General features: G+C 38.5%; 1 protein-coding gene across 11 annotated transcripts in view; it reads left to right on the plus strand.

Moving 5' to 3' along the window:
* The window catches only part of BCAS3 (BCAS3 microtubule associated cell migration factor), a 486,041-nt gene that overhangs the window by 144,103 nt on the left and 318,732 nt on the right, over nt 1-23,206 (plus strand). For all 11 annotated transcript variants that reach the window (XM_039507722.1, XM_039507724.1, XM_039507723.1 and 8 more), the window contains one exon: nt 13,418-13,682. In XM_039507722.1, coding sequence (XP_039363656.1) covers nt 13,418-13,682 — 265 coding nt within the window. The remainder of the gene's footprint in view (nt 1-13,417; nt 13,683-23,206) is intronic.

Here is a 23,206-nt window from a genome sequence, read left to right on the forward strand (position 1 = left end):
AGCCTTCCTTGTGTTATAGCCACAAGAAGGGAAAAGAGCACAGAGTTTAACCATGACAATAAGGCATTTTTGCTCTGTACAGTGAAGTGGTGTCAGATTTGCTCAGATACGCCATCACCTCCAGAGTCCAGATTGCAATGGTTGCATTTAACCTTTCCTCATGTTGCATGTTAAACGTTGGTTTAATGCCTTTGAAGCAATTGTTGGTTTGCTATGTTTTGGTGGGCAAGGCCCAAGAAATGTAAGAGAAGTTGTGTGGGGGGGCAGGGAAATCAGTGTTCTAGATTTGACATAATGCTGTACATAAAGATAGGTGAATCTGAATGGGTTTGGGTGAGACAACTCAAGAATAAAATAAACCTTCAAAAAGCTTAATGAAGTTTATTTCATTTCCTAATTTTAATTTTTTTCACAGCCACTCTTGTCATGATACTCCTGGTTAGGATCACTCTAGTACATGCAGTACACTACTCATGAGTCCTCTACAACAGGCACAACTGCACTATTCTCAGGGGATCCCCACCTTTCTAGCCCTGTGTAACTATTGAAAAAACTATTTTAAAAATTAAATCGGTTTAAAACCCCCCCACTACAAATAGGAAATAAATGTCACACCTGCTAATATACTCACTCACAGCATGGACTTGCAGGCAGTACCTTTGTGGCCCTTGCACAGAAAGCTAAGATAACAGTAGTACCACAGTTATTGTTACTTAGACAATTTTTTTTCCATGGGTTCTGTGCTTACTCTTGGCTTTTACTTCTCTTCCCTTCTCTAATGGTAGAGGCTGGAAGCATTTAATGGTACCATAGCTATAGATGCATGTTACAGTCAGGAGGTTTTACTCATCCAAAGGTTTTGGTGCCATTAGCTGAATTAGGAATCTTAACTCAGGTACTTGACATGTTCAGTTTATCCATACTAGCTGTCCCCAGAAGATTTAAAAAACCCTGGAGAATGGAATTCCAAACAACGTAGTGTTAAGAGTGTGCATCATCTATATAGTGCCTGAGACTCTTTTTACTACTGTGCTGGAAAATTGTAATTGCTGAGATAGGTAACTGCTTCCAATGGGAATATATAGCCAATGGGAAAAGCAAGAAGAAAGGATGGAGAGGTCTTAATTTTTAAAGGTGACTAGAAATTTCTGTGCCTTAATTATTAGGTGCCCAAATTGAGACAATGTAAAGCGTCCTGATTTTTAGTGCTGTGCATCTTCCCTCTAAAAATTAGGTTTCTTTAAGGTGTCACAGGTTGGGCACCCAAAAATCAGGACACTGGAAATCACTAGTTATTTTGGAAAATGTAGTGCACCATATATACCTCTCGAGGTCCCTTTCAATGCCTAAATTTTTATGATTCCATACCCTTCTTATGTTTAGTTCATCTGTACAAAGCATACTTTTTATAACTAAAAATTTAAAAAAAGTAAAAATGGAATTGACTGTAAGCAAGACAACTAAAACTTTTTATGAGTGTTTCATAGAAGAAATTTTTTAGAAAATAAAATTAGAAGAACCCAACTGAAAGTCTTTTAGATGTATAAACAACAAAAAAGCGTATACCTTACATTTACATGTACATCCTATAATGTATTTTTGTACTGAATTCATCAAAGAACTGTAAAGATGTTATATTCAGCCTGCAAAACAAGTGTGTGGATCCAATTATTGTGAATAGAGATGTTCTGTGGTTTCTAAATTAGCATGATATTGTCATCTGACAACAATTTTATTGTTAAAGCGCAGTGTAGTAAAACAAATATCACATATTTTTAGCAGTAAATCATGTGTGGTACATCCTTACGAGTACTTTATTAGCACATATGCTAAGGCACTATATTAAAATGTTTCAGAACCAATGGAATGTTTGAAAATTCTCCTTCTTTGTAACATAATTTTAATTCAGAGCATGGGAGTGTTTCTCTTGGAGTGGGTGTAAAGTAGCCAAAGTCTAACCAACGAGGCGTATTGGTGGGTTTTACAGTTCCCTAGTGGGATATTAAAACAGTCCAGCAACAATATCACACTGGCGCCTGTGATTGCTAAGACAATCCTATCATTTGAAACATGTACATGATTTGAATGTATATGTTCTAACTCTGGATTTGTGAGTAACATAGTATTTTCAGTTTTATGGTGAGAAAAGCATTGTGTGTTACTGTGCTCTAGTCTTTTGTTTGGTTAGCTGCACATATGAATTGCATTTAACCTACAAGAATTTTTGAGGCTGTTTGATTTGTAACCTGTAATTCAAATGCAGATATTTTAAGACACACATTAGAAGCTACCATACTTACTTGAATATGATAGTATTTATACACTTATAGAATAGCTCTTTTTTTCTTCTTCTTTTTCCTGAATTAAAACTAGCTGTGAATCAGGGACAGTGGTCTTAAAGATCGCCTTCTGTAGTGTAGCTATAAAAAGTTCTAATGTGTGTTGATATACACCAGTGATTGTCAGAGTGTCAAAATTAGTTTAGTTTTTACCCATTGTAAATTGGTTCAACTTCATTATATGCCTCTTTACGTAGTGTTTTTTATTTTTCTGCTTTTGTACCCCTATTCATAGCAGTATAATTTGTCTTTCCATGATGCTGGTCAAGGTATTTACCCTGTCCCCAAGAAAACATCCTTATAATACTATAGTGAGCAAGATGAACAGATTTTTCTAAATCCAATGCTGCTTTGTTGAACGGTTAGGGCATGTTCTTGCAAATGCTTGCTAGTGGGCATAGTGCTTACAACCTGGATGATCTGATTTACTAAGGGTGGACAAATAGACTCATACACTGAAATAGATAATATGCATAAGGGCTCATCTTAATATTCTAGAGTGATTTGAATCAGAATGTCACTCAGTTTAGAATATTCACTCTGATATGATATCTTTCCCCGGGTGTCAGAACTCCTACTCTTTAACTTGAGGAGGGGCAGCCCATTACACCCCCTCCTATCTCTTAAGGGAGCTGCCAAGGAGGCCCATTGATCCCATCCCTCATCCATAGAAAGGGTCCAGGCTACATGCTTTATTTTTATTGAGGAAAAAGAAGCAAACAGTAAGATTTAATAAAAAAAACAGGAGTACTTGTGGCACCTTAAAGACTAATAAATTTATTTAAGCATGAGCTTTCGTGAGCTACAGCTCAAAGTTGCACTTTCCGAGCAGTTTGCCACAATCCCCAGATGTGTTGAGGATTATCTAAACAATACCTATACCCCATTTCCTTTGTGAATCTACCAATCCCTGTGCCTGGAGGAAGGAAGTTGTGGCTTCAGTATACTTCCCCAAAGTACCCGGAACCTAGTTGTATCAAGTTTCGTCTCTAAGAGCAGACCTCTGTCCTGATCCTTTAGAGTACATCTACACTGCAAAACAAACAAACATGGCAGCAAGTCTCAGAGCTCAGGACAACCGACGGGCTCATGAGGCTTTTGCTGCAGGGCTAAAAATAGTAGTGTAGATGTTCCTGAGCCTGGGTGCTGAAGCCACCCCCCTTTGCTGGGTTTCAGAGGCTGGGCTCCAGCCCAAGCAGAAAGGTCTACGCTGCTATTTTTAGTCCCATGGCATGAGCCCCACAAGCCTGAGTCAGTTGACCCGGGCTCTGCTGCGGGGTATTATTTGCAGTGTAGACGTACCCTTATGGTCTGATTCAAAGCCCATTAAAATCACTTAAGTGTCTTTCTAATAAGGCAACATCAGCCGTGCCCTAGCTTTGTGTCTTAGTATATTTAAAAAATATTAGGCTATCCCATTTATTGTGCTAAATTTTCCAGAATGGCAGTTCCGCTTTTGAACTGTGAACAAACATGAGAAATTTCAGCCCAGAAGGCAATTTTCACCCCAGGAATATATAACAGGCCTGAAAATAAGGTCTTACAAGGTTTGCTCCTTTTTTCACTCACTTCAGTGGGAGTGAGATGGAGCCCTTGGAATAAAATTCCCGCCCCAGCCATACCTGTCGTAGCAATAAAACGATACGATCATCAAACTGTTGAAAGTGAGAAATCGTTCGTTTGATTTTTATAAAAGGAACCCGAAGTTTCAGTTGAGTACAGAATATTGTGGCTGCCTCTAGTTTGCATGGATTCTTAAGAGAGGTGAGTAACAATGACAAATATTTTCCTAGTAGAGTTTTGTCCGTTTTTATTCGGCATAGTGTCATTTGAAATTGTCTTCCTTGACCAGGAATCTGATGCATTGCTGTGCACTGTTGTAGCTGGCCCTTCTTCCCACACTTTTTGTTTAATCAGGTTAATCAACTTTAGTTTCTAATGTGATAAAGCTATTTATTTATTTTGTATATGTATTTATTTAACAGTATTTTTAAAGCTTTTTATTTTTTTTAACAAGGCAAAAAAGGAGCTCAACCCATTTTTCCAAAAAGGAGGGGTAACCATCTTCAAACAATTAGTGTAACATAAACATTACACTTAACATTGGAAAAGAACCTGCTTTAGCCCGCTGATGAAGGGCTTTCTTCCCCCTGTGTCCGTGTGTGCATGTTTGCATTCTCATTAAGTATTCCCATGTGGAGTTGTTAATCTTTTAGAAGTATAGTTTGGAGAAAAAGTTACTTTAATTTTTTTCACTGGAAGTTATTGTGAAATTTGGTAGAGGTACATTCAAATGTAATCTTTAAAAAAAAAAAAGTTTTCCGTTAAGTCAAAATCCAGAATTATCTATGTCTGAATGGAAGATGCCCTTTCTTAGTAGTCTAGTTCCACAGTTCATTTGAGGTACATAGGCCTCTGGTCTTGCAAAGATTTATGAATGTACCTATCTTGAGACTACTCATGGGAATCAAATTACATACATGCATGAGTTTTTGCAGGATCAAAGCCTTTTATTTCCTCTTTTGTGTTGGGATCACAGATATTTTTTCTGTTTTTTTTTTAAACTCCCTATTATGTATTTTTTCAGTATATGAGAATTAAAATGAGATTTAGGCACAATAATTTGAAACATGAATGTGATTAAATATTATGATTGGGTGACCCAGTCTGAATGAACTTGAATCAGGTTCAGAAAGTTGGATTGATATTCTTTTCATTTTCCCCACTGCCTCTGCACTTCCTGGTTTTGACCAGAACCAGCAGAGGCAATATCAAAATCCTGTATTTAAAAAAAAAAGACAACCCACTTCATCAGCCCACGAAAGCTTATGCCCAAATAAATGAGTTAGACTCTAAGGTTTCACAAGGACTCCTCGTTGTTTTTGCTGATACAGACTAACACGGCTACCACTCTGAAATCAGATACTGTGGTGATCCAGACTATGTATACCTAGATAGCTTGGTCTCCCCTTTCAGAACTATTGTTTTGGGTTCTGCAAACGCAGATAGAGGTTACTGCATCAGTAACCCTCAGCTGAAATTTCTGAGGCTGTCTCAACAACTGTAAGAGTTAGAGACTTATTTAAAAAAAAATTAAATCTTAGATTCTGGAAAACAAGAAGGCAGCAGGAATGAGGTGCCTGTATGCTGTGTCACTGCAGACCATCTCAATGTGAACCCTTGTTGTTTATACCCTTGTAGGATATAGTCAGTATTGAAAGTCTCAGGAAATCTGTGCTCTCCGGAGTCAATTTCATTTCTGGATCAAAGACGCTTGGATACATTTTGGTTAAAGATGTGAATTTTTAGATGCTAATCCTAGCCATACCTCCAGCTGTTCTCGTTTACCCAATATGAATCAGTATTTACATAATACAATAGAACTTTTTACCCACATGCATTTTGGATTGTAGGAAACCAAGATGCAGTATGTTCTAAGATGAGCAGTTTTATTTGCTTGCAGATGAAAGTTAGGTTGTCTACACTTTCTCTTTGATGTTAAAGTGTAAACAGAAAAAAGGGCCTGAAAACAGCGTTATCTCAGCCTAGAACAAATAAATGTGGTGATAGCGCTGGTGGGCTGGTGGCCAGGGTCCTGTGTAATCTTTGAGGCTGGCGGACTTTTGCTTGTTCTGAGTCACAAACTGCTGTTATAACTGACCTCAGTCAGTGTAGGTAAATAGACAAAATGATAAAAACATACCACCTTGTGCTGCCAAGAGACATATTTGCCCTTTTACAGAGAATGCAGAAATGTCTTTTAAACATGATTTCAGAAAGTATGCTGAAGGTGAAGTCTCACTGTATCCAGGCAGCCAATCATTAAAATATTTTACAGGCAGCTACCCCACATTTAATATAAATCTCTTTTTCCCCCCGATATAGTTATAGTAGTGTAGTAACAAATATTGAATCAGTCTGTTGAAGACAATATTTCTGGGAAATAATCTTGCCTGGGAACAATCTTGAAATAGTAAAAAATGATTTAAAGTCGTTAATCATTCACTGATGAAACTTGCCAGTAGATAAAAATGCTGCCAGTTGAATGGAAGGATCTGGGCTCCACTTCTGAACTAGACTGTGAAGACAGAGCTCTAAACAGTGACCTTTGTGAATGTAGTTACATTTTGTTATTACTGCGCTAACTACTCAGTCTGGAGAGACATATAGGGTAGTGCGCCGTGGGCTTGAATTAGCCATCTTAACTCGCAGAGTTGAAATCAGTGGCATTCCTTGCAGAATAAGGTACCATTCAGGGTGAGGGTGGCAGAACTGGGCCCTGTGCATCTAATAAAAATATTTTGGGGTGTCCATGGTTTTATTTTTCTTTCATCTTCACCTGTTACTGTGCAAAGTCTTCCTTTAACTTTCTGGGAAAAAATACAGACCAGCATTGGCTAATTTTATATTGGCCCTGACTTCATCATTGCTGTGTCAATGCCTTCTTCTCGTATAAAACAATAAGACCCTTTGGTCATATAGTTCAAATAATGGTGAACATTACTGTCTGACATTATGTATAGCATTTACCCCAATGTCTCTGAAACTGAGAACATCTGGAGAAGCCAGTCGCTGAGGAAGTGAATTGCAGACATGACAGGTTAAATTCCTATTGAGATAGTGCTGATCATGCTTTTCTGTTGTTTCACTTCACTATTCAGGTAGGAGACAATTCAATAAAGCTTGGAGAACTTTTCTTACCATTGCCATCATGATAAGTTATTAGTACAAGTAAAAGGCCCGAGACAGCACCAAGAAGATCAGAAAGTGTTCTGATAGCTTGTTTCTTGTAATTATCATGAAAATATAATGTATGCAGTGTTATTGTAGCTGTGTTGGTCCCAGATGTTAGAGAGACAAGGTGGGTAAGGTAATATTTTATTGGACCAACTTCTGTTGGTGAGAGAGAGAAGCTTCCGTGCTTACACAGAGCTCTTCTTCAGGATAAAAGATACTACCTCGCCTACCTTGTCCACCCCTGTGAAAATACAATACCAAACTGTGGACTGAAAGGTTAGTGTACTGTGTGTTGTGTTACGCTGAATATAGGTGCTACTGATTTTTAAATAAAAAAGTTGATTTTAATATAGCTGTAAGTACTGTACACACAGTTAGTACAGCATTAACTTTTTAAAGCCCTGGAGTATCTAGCCTGGACATGAGCTGTCAGTCATTTCCAAGGGTAGTGGTAAACAAGGTCAGCATCGGTCCATGTGATCATTTGTGTAATCGGCCTTACCTCCTAACTGTCCTTTTTGTGTCAACTGTTTTGAAAATAATCAGTTTTCCAGGTGCTTCAGTAGACTTCCTTTTGTTTTGTTTCACATTAGGCTTGTGACATTTTATATATTTAGTCTAATTAAGATTGGATTTAAATTTCAGAGGAACAATGGCAAGGGGGTAAACCAGGAATGGTTGCAAGAAAGTTACCCTAGTTCCTCGTTGCTGGACAAAAAGGAAAACCAAGCGTTATGTTTGTGTATGCCAGTTATGATGCCCCAGAATCAAATAATTCACTCTGGATTTTCAGACACTCTGTGCATGTAACATTACCCTCTAATCACTGCATTCTTGGAGGATTAGCTTTATAGGGCCACTGGCAAATCATATAATGTGATCAAATTCCAGATACTACAGTATTCATACTGCCCCATAGTGTTTCTGAACCCAGAAGTAAGGTTTTCTGCTTCAGATTTCAGGAGGTTGGGCAGTCACAGTACACAAAACAGACAAATAGATCGGGGAGAAGTAAAAAAAGTGGTGTACAAGGGAGGGAATTGAAGAGAGACAGGAGAAGGGAATAAGAATGGAGAGAAATGAAGGAAGGCGAGACAAAAAAGATGAAAAATTTTACAAGAAGAAGAAATAGCAAGGACGGGGAAATAGTGTAACCAGAAAGGATGAGTGAAGCTAGAAAGGAGAGGATTCACTGTATAATACATGGTCATTCAAAGGTTTCTTTCATTATGTATCAGTTTAGAAACCACTTCACAGACTGTTGTATGCCCTTTCCTTTGCAAACACTGGATTATTTCCTCCAAGGAGCTGTTACAATTTACCAGCATATTTGAAAGCATTGTTTAATTGACTCGTCTGGGAAAATAGTCTGCAGACACTTGAGTATAAACCAAGAGGAGATCTAGCTGTTCCATAAAGTGACTGATTGCTAAATGAATAGATGCTACAACAAATATTTAACTAGAGCAGAAATAATTATGTCAGAGCCAACTTCAGTACCTCAAGGTTTGATTTAGAATTACTTGGACCAAGAAATGGGAAGGATTCCATGGTCATAAAGTCTATTCTGTATTCTTCATAAACTTACAGACCGCGGCGTGTGAGCAGTAGTAGTTGGCTAGTGTACTTCATCATTACATCAGTAGTTCTACTGGTAAGAAGAGGCGATGGCAGTTAAACCAGACAGTAATGTAATCCTTCCAAGAAGTTACAGCCAGCAGCACCACCTGCATGACACTTTACAGCACCTTTTGGGTTGAGAAAATAATGGTTTGGCTCTGAGATGGTTCTGAAGCTTCAACTGTTCCCAGGTGTGGGACAGTGGCCGGGCCTTAAATAAGTATTCCAAGAGAAATACTGAAACATTCCGACCAGGGAATTCTGGTTTTGAATCAGCAGCGTGCCAAAGGATGTGTGCAAGCTAGATATTCCAGAAAACAAGTGCAAGGGTTCCAGGGAACATACCCCGCTTCAAGAATCAAAGAGAACAGTATTTTATTGACACTGGAGAACTGGATAGCCATATTTCATCAAGTGTTCTGCAGCTAATTCTGTGTTTAAACAGGAGATCAAATGAGCATTTATCCATCTAGCTATATATATGCAGTCACCCTTTCAGCCATGGCTTGCCCATTTTTATAAAGGGACTGCTCAGTGCACAAGAAACTCACTCCTCGGTACTGCAGGCAGGGACCATGCTTTGTTCAGACACATAACAGAGTGTGAGGGAACACCACAAACTAAACAAGTACTAAGGGAGGGGTGGAGCATGGTGCCAACCTATAATAATCCGAGAAACCCTGTTCAACCCCTTGATGATCACTTCACTACACCCACAGTGGCTACATTCCTTTGCCTTAATTAAAAGGCTTATATGTTATTGTCCTTGTGCTCCCCCCCCCCCCAGTGATTTCTGTGGAAGTCGGGGATGTGTTAGGCATGCTACTGGGTCCAAAGTGATTGAGAGACCTAAGCCAACTAGACTGGGAAGAAATGGCATTAGAGCCAAAGGAAAGCCTCGGCATCCTCACAAAGAGCCAGGGCCGTAGCAACAAAGAACGTGGCCCCCTCCGAACATATGTCCAGGGCCCCTTACAATGCAGAAACATTTTTTTGCCACTTTTAGGGGCCCCCTTCCTTGTGGGGCCCCCTCCGGTCGGAGGGTACGGAGGGCGCTCGCTACGCCTCTGCAAAGAGCATTTAATATTGTAGCTTATACGTTTTTAAAATATCTTGGCTTTAAAGCTACCGGAACTAGCCCAAAACCAAGGCATATAGAGAGAGTGAGAGTGTGTGTGTGTGTGTGTGAAAGAAATACATAGAATTAAAAAATATAAGTGTGAATGTTGAATCTGTTGCTGACCTTGAGTTAAGGAGAAAACCCCGTGAGAGGTCTGCTGTACTTTTTACTTTATTAACATAAAGCTGTAAACGTTATAGAGAATGGTTGATCTTCAGTATCCAAACATTACATCATAATTAACAGCAAATGTAGAAATATATTATAAATACACGGAATAATAGTACATTAACCTAAAGAACAGCAATAAATTGCAATGCATAGCATAAACTTGCAGAGCACTAATGGGGCACAGTGCAGTTTGTTTATACTCTGAGCAGTCAAGAACTCTGTGTAATGTACAGTAACAGTACAGTGGATAACAGCAGGCTCAACATGATAATTTAAACTTCTTTCACAGATACACACAACTGATTTTGGAAGCAATTGGGAATGGGATTACACTTGGTCCTAACAGCATCCTGACGTTACCCTGCTCCTTTCCTTTATCCATTGCTTATTGAAAAGAAGCTAAGGGTTAATTTAAATTGCGCACAGAGATTTGTCATCTTGCTATGTGAAAATAAGATATTTAATTAATGCCCACAAATGAAACTGCAAACGTACCATGATTTAAACTCTTCCAGTCTTCCAGTATGCTGCTCCTTGCCTTATATAAGGGAAAGACAGACAATGCAGCTCTTGAAGTTGTAGGAGATGTGTCGTATGCAGAAAACACCAATCTGGTATCCAAAATATTTGCTTTTGTCCCTGGAGAGTAGGCTCTCTGCATATATTTTCTTAGACTCTTTGATAATTAATTTCTATCTCATTTGTGAATAGCACTTCTTCGTTTATGGGTCTCCTTCATAGCAAAGTAACTGCAGCTGTTTGCTACCTGGTTTCTAAGTTTCCATCCTTTTCCACCATCACTCATCCCAGCTGGTCACCGCTGTGTCATTGTTTGAGATGGAAGGTAGAGGTCATTTGCACTTTATTTTAAATGGAGCATTTAGCCTGGTGCTATTGCAACCTCTTTTTCTCAACATGAAACTTTATAATTATTTCCTAATTTGTTTCCTGCATGTTGTCATGAGCTAGGATTTTGGCATTATTTGGATTGTTTTTTCCGCAGAATATAAAATGAGGAATGCATTCTGAAAACTAATTGAGTATGAAATTGTACATTTTTTTTCTTGCTCAGTACAGTGATGTAAAGAGATTATGGTGAAATAAGTTAAAACAGATACCAAGGTGGGAGGGACTGAAGAGACACTTGCAAGGGGGAAAGTGTGTTTCTCAGGTGAGACTCAAAACAGTATCAGTTTATTCTAGTTGGCAGGAGCTGCAGAGGAGAAGACTCTTCCACCAAGAGCGAGGCAGGGGAGATAGGTGTTGGATGTGTGGAGGCAGTGAACAAAAGAGTAGAGAGGAAGTTAACAGAGACTTTTAGAAACAATGAAGGGAGTTTTGATCAGAATCTGAAAAGGAATGGCAAGTGCATTGAAGATGTTAAAGGTGGGATGATCTGCTCAGATGTCTGGCATGCATAAGAGGGCAGGTATCATTGTGCATATTGAAGACAGGAAAATTAGATTTGGGGAGGCCATAGAAGGAGTGATTTGAAATATAGCCTTCTTCTGTAATAGAGAATGCTATTTTATATACAGTTCTTGTGTGTGATTCTGACATCTGGAGACTGCCTTCTTTTATCATCCTGTGATTATGGGGTTTCTCTTCTTTTGGCTCTTGTTCTTTTGTATTGGGCCTCTAATCCATTTTGAGCAGTCTGTAAAGATGAAACTCTTTTTAGACAAACTAGGAGCTTTAAGTGCTCATGGAATTACTATAGACCAGTAATACTAGATTCACTGAAAGTGCAAAACCTGTCAGATTTCTAGGATCCTATTTAACTAGATCATTAGCAGATCATTTGGCTGTGTCACCATAATTGAAAAGAGCAGGTGTGTAGTGGTATTTTTTGGTTTATCTATGTAAAGTTGATGTAACGTTTTGTATAGTGACAGTCTGTCAGCCAAATATCTTGTCACACGTCACAATACTTAAATCCTTTTTTTATCTCAAAGGTTTCAGGGCTCAACTGCAAACTTACACTTTGAATACTTGCTGCTTTTGTCTGGAATATTTGGATTGCATTTCTGGAATATTTGTCAAGATTTTATCAGTGTTTATTCCAATTTGAGTACCTAGTGTATTGTAAAACTGGCTTCTCTGAAAGCTTGAAGAATTTTATTTAGCTTATGCTGTTTAATAGTCAAATGAAAGCTAATCCTTCACCTATATGTTTGTGTGTCATGTTAAATCCCATTCATGTACATACCTCTTTTTATCCAGCTTTTATTTTTTTAAACATTTTTACACAAATTGTTTTAGGACTTTTCTATGGTAAATTAAACTAAATTTCTTGTTTTCATAAGTGGTCTGGCAATATGGTGTTGGACCACAAAGTGTGTTCCCTTTTATGAAGCATTCCTATAAAGGAGCAAGAATTTGCTTTCTATCACGGTGTTATGTAAAGCCTACTTAGAAGAGAATTACATTCTGTTGAGTTTTATTTCTTAGATCTATATAAAAGGTAACTACATCAGAGAGTGTTTTTAACTAATGTATGTTTTACTTGTGTCAGATCTAGAGATGATATTTAAGGAGAAGCTAAAACAAAGACCCATGCTTCTCAAATAGTTCACATTGTGAGAGTACTCCTGTGCATAAATGATATTTGAGCTAATCTGGTTCAGGGGGCCTGATTGTCATAGGTGCTTAGCACCTACTGCTTCCATTGACTTCAACTGAAGTTGTGGGTGCTAGTGCATCTGAAACTCAGGCCCAGTGTTTCTCAGATTGAGCATTAAAAAAATAAATAAAAAATCTAGCACCAGCTTTTCAAATTTTTGACCATAGTGTTTAGGTGACTAGTCAAAACTCATGCATTTTTAGTCAGAGCCAAGAAGTCAACTCCTGACACTCCAGGTCTTTTTTTCTAACCTCTAAACCACATCAAAATATTTGGCATGAATGTACAATTTTGATGATGATGACTTTCTTCTTATTTGTCATGTTTCCTGAGAATTAAAATGAGCAAGCAAATAATGGGTGCCTTGCCTGCTGTCAAATGTGCAGTTACAATGCCTTCCTGAATGTTTTCTTTTGGGGGACCAAATTCAGTTAAAAAATTACATCAGGCTCCCATGGCTTTGTGTGGGATTTTGCACTGCAATTTGTTTTGTTGAGCTGGACCCTTAGAAGAAAAGTTTCAGGACACTTTTGACAAATACTCAAAATACTACTGAGGTCTCTTCCAACCCTAATCTTCTTCAAGGTGGTTCAAGGTGTGGGATTGTGTTAAACGGTATTAAAGCAAAGATCGTTGGTTGCTGTTCACTAGAAATATAAAATCAAACTATTGACTTAAAAAAGCCAGAATTTAAGTTAAATGTTTTCTGTTCAGACTTGTCTCTTCAATTATAACATGATACCCAACTTGTTTCAGAAAGGCTGTGAAATGACACCTACATATCTATGTAACTTTGCATTTTTCCAGGTACAAGATATCTCCTTCAGCCATGACTGTCGTTGGGTGGTGGTCAGCACTCTTCGTGGCACTTCCCATGTCTTCCCCATCAATCCTTATGGTGGTCAGCCCTGTGTCCGCACTCACATGTCGCCCAGGGTGGTAAACCGCATGAGCCGTTTCCAGAAGAGTGCGGGGTTGGAGGAGATTGAGCAGGAGCTGACATCTAAACAAGGAGGCCGCTGCAGCCCTGTCCCAGGCCTGTCAAGCAGTCCATCTGGCTCACCTCTTCATGGTAAATCTCATTTTTCTTCTATGTTGTCTGGCACACCTATTCTGTTGAGTCACTACGTTGCTTTTATAGTATCCCATGTTCAGTTGTCGGCAGTATCTGAAAAAAGAAAATATTGATTTCACTGTGGATTCCAGTAACACTGGATTCAAATAATCTGTATTTCCCCATACAGACAATGCTATTAAAAATGCCACTGTGCCTTGTATTAAACTGCTGCAAATACAGTACCTGAAATCTATATTAAAGTATAAATTTACAGGGTACCTAGATATTAAGGGGATAGGTCCCCTATAAATACTCAAGACAGAGTTTATTACTTAGAACCTACTTAAATAAACTATGGGGAAATCGACATTTTAATAGTCTCCATTGTAAATTAAAAGGTTTAGGGGCTTTAACATTTCAGATTTTGTTTCACAGCTATCACAAAGTCACTAATCTGGTCTACATTTAAATGCAGTTATCTAAAAATCTCATTGCTCATCAGAGTGGATGGTCATGGAGCACATCTGGACATCCAGAAGATAAATATGTATTGTTTGTGGGGAAAACATGAAAACCTGGTGCAATGAATGTGACAGGACAGTGTTGTGGTGCTTTTTTTTCCCCCTTAGTTTTTTTTTTCTTTTAACAGTTGATAAATTTACAAAAAAGAAAAAGCCTTCAAGAATTGCCTTTCCACATCCACTCTGATGCTGTGTTGCTTTTGGGAGCCGTGAACCGGGAACGATATAGAAACCATATAGAAAGCAGAGTCCACCCCCAGGGAAATCAAAACTTTTGGGGTGTAATTATAATAGTATCCACAGTCCTAGTTACCCTCCGTTTCTTCCTTTCTGCCCTAGGCAGGGAGCTTTGGAACCATCTGTTCATTTCTGCCGTTCTCTTTGATGGTGTAATTTGTTGGCTTGCTGATTGTTGTTTGGTTTTAGAATGATTGCTGTTGATTCCTGCTGGTCCCTTGTAAATAGTGAGGGTCACAGATTATTTTAATTTAACCAACCCAATATCAGTCTAATTTTAAAAACTAGGGCCTGTTTGGGGCTCCTGTAGCTCCCCTCCCCTAATAGGAATAAGTCCCCTCTGCTGATGTGTAAGAGGAAACCTAGGTCTCTCTTATGGTGTCAGCAAGAGGTTAGAAAGGCTAGGGGATCCCTTCAGCCAGTCTGAGGGTGTTAAAAGGGCCGGACAGATCATGAACACTAGTGGAAGGGTACAGTACAGGCACTTGTGAAATCCTCACCCTTCCTGTCTTCATGGTTGCTCTCAGTGCCATTAGGATAGTCGTTGTGGGATTCTTGACACACAGAGACCTTTTTGGTGCCTGTTGTTTTTAGGGGAATGAGCGCTCCTTCACAGTCTAAAAGTTCAGTTTTTTCCTTTTTGGGGCTTCTCCAATGTGGCGGGATTTATTGATTAAATACCTTGCCGCTATGAATAGCATTTCCTTTATTGCTATTACAGGAGCACCTATCATGATCCTGATGTCCTGGGATAGTCCAGAAGTGGCCAGAAATATCTGTGCCTTCTTATTCCTCCTAGATATATTTATACATACACAGTTATAGCCTATTCCTCTCATTACCACACAGCAGTTCAGTGTGACATGCTTAAAGCAGACACCAGATTGCTGTAAATAATTATTGTAACACATTCAGTCATTTTTAACAATTGACATCGTATAGAGAACAGGAAGGAACTCTCAACTTCTGTACCTTTCATCCATCCGAGTCTGTTTTTTGTCAAGAGAAATTACAGTAAGTTGCGTCTTTACCGGTTTGAAGTTTTAAATAGATTTAGCATTTGATATTCAAAACGAAACTAAGAGGTTTCATTTGGCTTTGATTAGTATGCCCAGAGACTTCTGTAATGGGCAAATTTTCTGAACTGGAGAAAAAGCTAACACATTCACACCACAGCGTGGTGGTATTTCCAAAGAAACAGAGGCCAGGTGTTTCAAAAGTGACTTGTGAGTTTCGGTGCTTCTATTTGTGGGTGTTTGTTTCAAGACATCTTTAGTAGGGCCTGATTTTCAGGGTTTATGTGTTTTGAAAATCAGGCCCTGTTCAGGCATCTTCAGTTGGGTGCTCAAAATTGAGGCACTCAGGAAACACTACTTGCTTCTGAAGATCTTGGCCAAGATGTTTAAGTAAATATATCCGTCAGTCTCTTAACAGTTCTTAGAAGCCTCAAATTATGGATTCACTGAAATTATGCACAAACCCTCATATACCTAATTTGAAAATGTTTTATGAAAATTATAAACAGTTGTATTGAATAATTACTTTAAAAAAATGAAGAGTCCCTTAACTTAGATAAGTGCTGAGTTGGTGAGATGTGTTCCAGAAATGTGGAAGAGAAGCCTTTATCATAACAACAGTCTGGGTGTCACTGCAGTCAAAGTTATGGCAAGGCGAGTCAGTTGGCAAAAGATAAGCAACTTGTACTGCCACATGGAGGTCCCAGTGCAGCCTTTCATTCCTGAAGCTTAGGTTGGGATGGGGAATGTTGGGAAACAGGGATTGGAAGAAGGAGGGCAAATGAGGAATTGGGGCAGGTATGCCATTAGCCCCTTTTCGTAGTTTGAGGAAAGAGGTATGACAATCTGGAGAGAATTGGCCCTGTCAACACTGGTTCTCCACTTGTGAGGTAACTCCTTTCCCTTCATGTGTCAGTATAATAATGCCTGCAGCTGTAATTTTCACTCCGTGCATCTGAAGAAGTGGGTTTTTTACCCACGAAAGCTTATGCCCAAATAAACCTGTTAGTCTTTAAGGTGCCACCGGACTCCTTGTTTTTTATCTGGAGAGAGACTCTCTTGACTAAGTGTGTACTTTACTTTGGGGTCTGTCTAAGGAAGGAACCAGGGATACTGTTCGATGCTGAAAGGTTGATGGTTTGCTGTACTGAATGGGAATAGTGTGTGTCACGAGCGAGATGTGGGTAGGCATGTGGAAAGAACACTGCAGCCTTTTACAAGAAAGCAAAAGCCTTTAAAAATTCTTATGCTCCTCTTGCTTCTCCACCTGCCACCCTCCATGTCACCAGCTGCTTATGTCCACCTAATGCAATTAGCACGGGAGTATATAGTAACTGTGCAGTGTTAGGATGCGGTGTTTTTCTTTTTTTAAAAGTGAGATGGCTTGGTGACTGCTTAAATTTCTGGGCCTTACCTTGTTCTGTGTCAAAATTAGATACAAAATTTCAGACCAGAAGCAAATGTACATAAGTTTTTTTTTTAAATCAAGTCCTAGAATTAAGATAAAATCAGTTTAGTTCTAAATAGGGTGACCAGATGTCCCAATTTTATAGGGACGGTCCCTATTTTGGGAGCTTTTTCTTACATAGGCACCTATTACCTCCCACCCCCTGTCCTGATTTTTCATACTTGCTATCTGGTCATCCTAGTTCTAAATTATAGGAATTGGGAAACCATTGTGTTACTTTAGATGTTTTTGTTGTGCCTATTTACAGTTCGAAAAGTACTTAGGTGTGGAACTAAAGGATACAGATGGTTGATCTATATTATGTGCCTTTTAAAGACTTTTATCATATACTTGAAAAACATAATTAACTGAAGTTCACAATGACTTTCATTGCAAGGATTTGGTGCACATGTGTGGCAGCTGGATTAACAGAAAACTGTGATGACTATTTTAATCCACGAACTAAGAAGGATTTAGAATCGTAACAGCTCCTTGGTATAATGTACTGTTAAATAGACAGATATTATGCACTGTTTTCATTTGAAGGAGTTAGTGTTGTCTCGTGGCGCATGTGAGGTCTAGTGGTTAGAGCAGAAGAGTGGCCTTTGGGTTCTATACCTAGCTCTACCGGTAACTTGCTGTGTGACCCTGAGAAAGTTACTTAGCTGAATGTAAATTTCCCCCATCTGTAAAATGAGAATAATAATCTGTTTTAAGGGTGTAGGGTTTAATTAATGTTTGTAAATTGCTTTGAGCTCCTCTGCTGAAAGATGCTCTTTAAGTTAAAAATATCATATTTAATTTAATTCTGTGCTTCTGCAAAAGATGCAGTATGGGAAGTAAGTATGTAATTCAGAGTTAGTTAAAAACCACAGTAAATTATAAATTAGAACTCTCTTTTTATTTTGTATTAGTCATATACCGGGTGAAGAACTTGTATATGTTGAGCATTTAGCATAGCTGCTTATGTACAGATGTCACAGTAAGTGTTGTTTTACTTATTGTTGATGAAATGAAAGGTGGACAAACAGATTTTAGTACAGAATGCTATCCTTGTCAGTTGGCTTTTCTTGTCTGTGCAATCTTGACATCATGATTTTAATGAAGGATCACACGCAATTTAGAAATATTTGAGTAAGCTTTTAAGATGTAGAAACTTGCATGGCACTTCAGTAAATTTGTAGACCATTGCTGTTAATCCTTCTGTTAATACTTCTTTCATATTAAAATGGTATTGATATAATCCAACCCCGGAAGAATGGATTTTAGTGACCAAAAAGCCTGCATATTACCTTTTGATTGGACTAACAAAAGAGTTATATTCCATTCACATTAACTTGAGCTTGCTTTTTATGGCTATAAATATTTTCTGAGCACAATCCTGGTAATTTTTTTCCAGCTCGCTTTTTACTACTAGTGTCAAAATTAAAAAAAAAAAAGCAACCCAACTTGCCTTATGTATAGTCGAGAAACAATCTATTTACGGTTTATTCAGGGCGATCTACAAATTGTTTACCCACACAATGTAAACCTTTGTTAGGGTGGGATTCATCTCTAAATGAATCATGTTTTGGCTTTAATCTTGTTTGTCTGTGCTCCTTTTTAGCAGAATGAAGTAAAGGAAACTGTTTACTAAGAGTTGATAAAGAGATATTTCCTTTGCACCTTTTATAGCCAACACAAATTTTGTTTAGGTTATTTTATCTGCTAATCCACCCATGGTGTATTTTTGTCATTCAGTTGGGTTGCCAGAGAGTGTTGTCAGTGATACCAGAGTTAAGTTAGTGTCCTTTTATGGGCTTTTACTATTATAGGACTATTGTGACATCAGTGGCCTGAAAGAGCAGAATTGGGACTTGCATGGCTGTTTCCCATGTGTGACGTGGGAATGATAACACACACCTGTCTCACAGGCACACTGTGTGGGTTACCTCGTTAAATAGTTAAGGGCAAATTCTGCCCTTGATTACACATGTGCAGCTTCTGTTAGCTCCAGTGGCAGCTGTGTGTACATGCCCAAGGGTAGCATTTAGCCCTAAAGTGTTAATGCTTCACTTTGAAAATGGAAAGCCTTATGGAGCTGCTCAATGTTTTTATCATCCAGGGTAAAAATTACAATATAGTATATACTTTATTTTTTTCACCCCACTGACACTAAGTTAAAGGTCTTGTTTAACCTACTCATGGCTTTTTGCTTTTGTTGATCAGCGATTTTCCTGAGTGAGACCACATCACAAAAGTAAACATAAATTAACCACACATTTGAACCTTATACTGTGCAGTTCCACCTACTTAGAAAAATCAATAATAATATGATGATTCTTGAGCTGGTTTTCTCTGTATCATTTAATTGTGTATTGAAGTTTTTCATTTGGATTTTGTAGTTTTTGCCAAAAAATCAATCATACACAGATTGGTTCTGTTTTAAATTTTACGCCTCAGCTGAAATACAGTACATAAATTTAGAATTGAGGAAAACAAGTCTTATACATACATGGATTTGACTGTTTAGAAACATTCCACACTGTTCAGAATAATCCATTTTCCACTGTAAAGTCTTTTTTATTTGTATTTATTTTTTAAGACAGTAGGTCTTCTCACACATGCTTGTCTCTTCTTTCATTTGTAGTGGTTGCTGTATCATTAAAGGCAAAATCCAACAGTCTGATAAACATACGCATCTCAGATGCTTTAAATATTTCCATGTCACTTTTCACTATTTCCCAGAGTGAAACTCCTTTTTAATAGAAGAATTCTTATGGGAAAGCAGAGTTGAAAGGAGTGACATCATCAAGCCTTCCTGAAAAACAGATTGGTTTCCTTTAAGTAACACTCACTTGAGAAACCACCTATTTAGAGAGAGGCAGACAAAAATAGTTTGAAAGAAAATTAGCTGTAGAATAACTTAAAGCACTGGAGGTCAGTTCCCTTCGAAGTTTAACTTAATCGCCAGAACTATAAACATGAATCAAAAGCAGCCTATTTGAAATGTCTCTTGTAGGCTTTTATTTTGCCTTCTTGTAAATTACATTATAGCCTTTATCGGGGACAGATAGTTTTTGTAAATTCACAGATACACTAAAGAACACCATAGTGTGGGCCTGACTCTTTACCTATTTGAAATTCCTATTCATTTGATGAATGCAAACAAGGCACTTTAGATCTGTATTGTAATAAAATAAAATATTTTCCTCTTTAAATATGAGTTCAGATCATTTATTTTCTAAATTTGTCTATGAATCCTAATTTGTTTCATCTTCACACTACCATTCTTTACATTGGGTGGCAAAAGAAAGGCCTTCTCCTTTGAACTGAAATGGTTAATTGGACACCCTCTAGAGGGCGATGTTTTCTCAACTTTATCAGTGCAATGAATCCAGCTTCTCAGTGTATTCTGTTGATTTAGGTTGATGTTGTATGAATGCCACAGGAATATTCTGATTTATCATCTCCATTACCTTGCCTGTCTATGAGTTGGAAACTTAGTTACATCCATTTGTTGATGTCTGAAAAGTTTTAACAGAAATTATTTTACATGTGCCTTAGGAAGAATTTGCATCAGATTATAGTTCATTGTTTTATGTTGGCAAATACTCCAGGTGAACTACTTTTTAAAATAATATGCTTTTGGTTATCTTATATCTTTAGTACTATGCATGCCAAATGTCAGAAAAGCAGACCTTCTTTCTTTTTGCTATTAATGCAAAGGGGATTTATGTTGCAGTTGATGAGTGTTACCCAAGTAAGTCCTTTGTGTACAAGTTGGAGAATGGACTACTTAAAATGTATCATGATTCGGTTCTTTACAAGTCTTCCTGTTCTGAGTGTGTTTGTAGAGGTAGGAAGATTTCTCTCCCCCCGCTCCGCCCCCACCATATTCTGGCAGTCTTGGATCACCTTGTAGTAATTACCACACTGACAGCTGGTGTAGGCCATTACGTTCTGGAAAACTCCAGGTGTTATGCTGGATCTCTTGGCCAGGAACTTTGTATAGAAAATACACAATACCCATCAGTTACAGTATGACAGTGGATTACAAATTTAGAGTAGATGAGAGAATAGACTAGGAGATATGTGAACGGTTGTTAACTGTGAACACAAATTTGGGTAGTGGGCAACAGCTTAACTGGTTGTAAATAAGATGTATTATAATAATGGATGAAGAATCAGTGAAGTGGATAAGGTTGGTAGTATCTGCTGGGTCATTGCTGCAATGGACGCAAAAGCTCCATTACAGCAGCTAGAGAAAGTGGAGGGTTGACAAGAGACCAAATTTTAGCACAGCAGAAGGTCAGGTAGGGATGTAGGCTGAGAAAATTATATCCTGGGGGAGCATGATCATGAGGTGTTTTAGAGGGGGGCTTTTGTAGTGGGTATGAATGTGGATGGGGGAACAAGTGTAGGTTTCAGAAAATGGGCAAATGTCTCATTTACATGTACATGTGAAAAAGGCATGTGGTAGCATTCTGAACAGACTGGAGTTCGGAAGAGAACCACTTCAGGAGGGAATTGTCGTTACTGAGGCAGGAAGTGACAAATGGATGACTGAGCGATTTAGCAGAGTAAGTGTCAAGGCAGTGGGTGATGCAAACTAGGTTTTGGACATTTTTATAGGTGGACTTGCAGAGGCACAGCAGAGCGAGATGTCAGTGACAGAACTGAGAGGTGGGAGAAAGGCTAGAGTTTAGAATGGCACTACAGTTAGGAGGGTCCCATGGAAGTTTTCTTGCAAACGTGGATGGTCTCGGTCTTGGTGACGTTAAAATAAATAACATTTCTATAGGGTCAGGTGTTGATTTGTCAGAGGCAGGCGGAGAGGGAGTTGAGTAAAAGAGTAAAATGGAGTTCTACTCTGAAGTGACCCAGTAAATGGCACTGTGAGGTTCTTTGTTTATTATTTCTATTTCCCCCCTCAATTATTTCCTATCAGATGTGCACAATTCACAAATAAAAAGATGTTTTTCTTATGAACTGAGCTGTGAAAATCAAGTTTGATTGTTTTCTTCTTGTACATCACCAGTAAGAAGCTTATCCTGCCGATTAAACCCTCAGCGACACGCGTTATCATCTGATTGTCTCTGATGGGGTTGCACATTTCTTACTGATTGAAAGTTGGTGAACTATTATATCTGTGATGTACAAGAAGTAATAGAAGCCACAGCTTGATAGGCTCTGCAGGAGTAAAAAGTAGTGAAAATCTGCTGTTGTTACTATGGACAGTTGAGGTGACTACACAAAGGGAGAGAGCTGTTGCGTAATGACTGATTACTTTTTTGTGTAGCTGCTTTTCAGAGCAGAACTGCATTTTAAAAGAGAGAGTTGTGTGTCATCAGAATAAAAGCAATCGCCAAGTTTAAACTGGGAAATAATGTGCTTGGGTGAAAAGAAGTAGCCAGTGAAGGGCAGAGTATGGTGGCATAAGGGGCTTTTAGAGCAGTAGGTTAGTGTCAGAAGCACAGTTTACCACCAGAAGTAAAGAAACAGGGATAAGAGTGAAACTAGCTGAGAAGAAGAGCAGGACACCATGTTCTCAAGGATAATGTGGGTGATAATCTCAAATATTGCTTGGAAGTCAAGGAAGATGAGTAGTTTGAGAGAGCTATGATCAGTACAATAATGAGTTAATTAACCACCTTCAGAAGGGTGTTTTCATTGCTGAGAAAGATGTAAAAACCTAGCTGTCATGAGGCAGTGATGCAGCAGATGCTCAGGACATGAGAAGGCTGTTGCCATAATTTTGTAGAGAATGGGGTAAGTTGGGTGTAAAAGGATATGAGGTACAGGTACCATTGTTGAAGGTGGTGTTTTGATAGCTGAGGTTTTGATGAGGTAGGGTGAGAGATTCTTGTTATATAGCTGTTTGTTGATGATGGCAGGTAGAGTGGGTGAGTTGTGGTGAGAAGGGAATAGGTGGTATGAGGTTCAGGAGATACCCTTCTCTGTTGGAACCCAGAGGGAGGGCACTGTTGCAAACACTTCCTGCTTTCCCCGAGATGTATTCCTCAGGGAAACAGCAGCTACCACTGTTGCAGGGGCATGAAATATATAGCCCTTCAGCCTACAGGGCTGCAGCAAACCCTGTGTGTTTGTTTATCATCAGTGATTGATTATGCAGTAAATGAGTGCTGATCTTGTTGTTGTGAATATTTTATTCTTAAGTATTTAAATCAACTATGCCTTTTTTGGAGCCTAAAAATGCAAACATTTTAGGGAAAGAACTGAAGTGTTAAGACTGGAAATAAAATATATTTGTGTCTTTTAAAAGGTTTATCTTCACTCTTCTTAAATGTGCTGATTTGGCTTATTCTCTTTGCGGGC

The sequence above is a fragment of the Mauremys reevesii genome, linkage group 20, assembly GCF_016161935.1.
Source record: "Mauremys reevesii isolate NIE-2019 linkage group 20, ASM1616193v1, whole genome shotgun sequence".
Lineage (NCBI taxonomy): Eukaryota > Metazoa > Chordata > Testudines > Geoemydidae > Mauremys > Mauremys reevesii.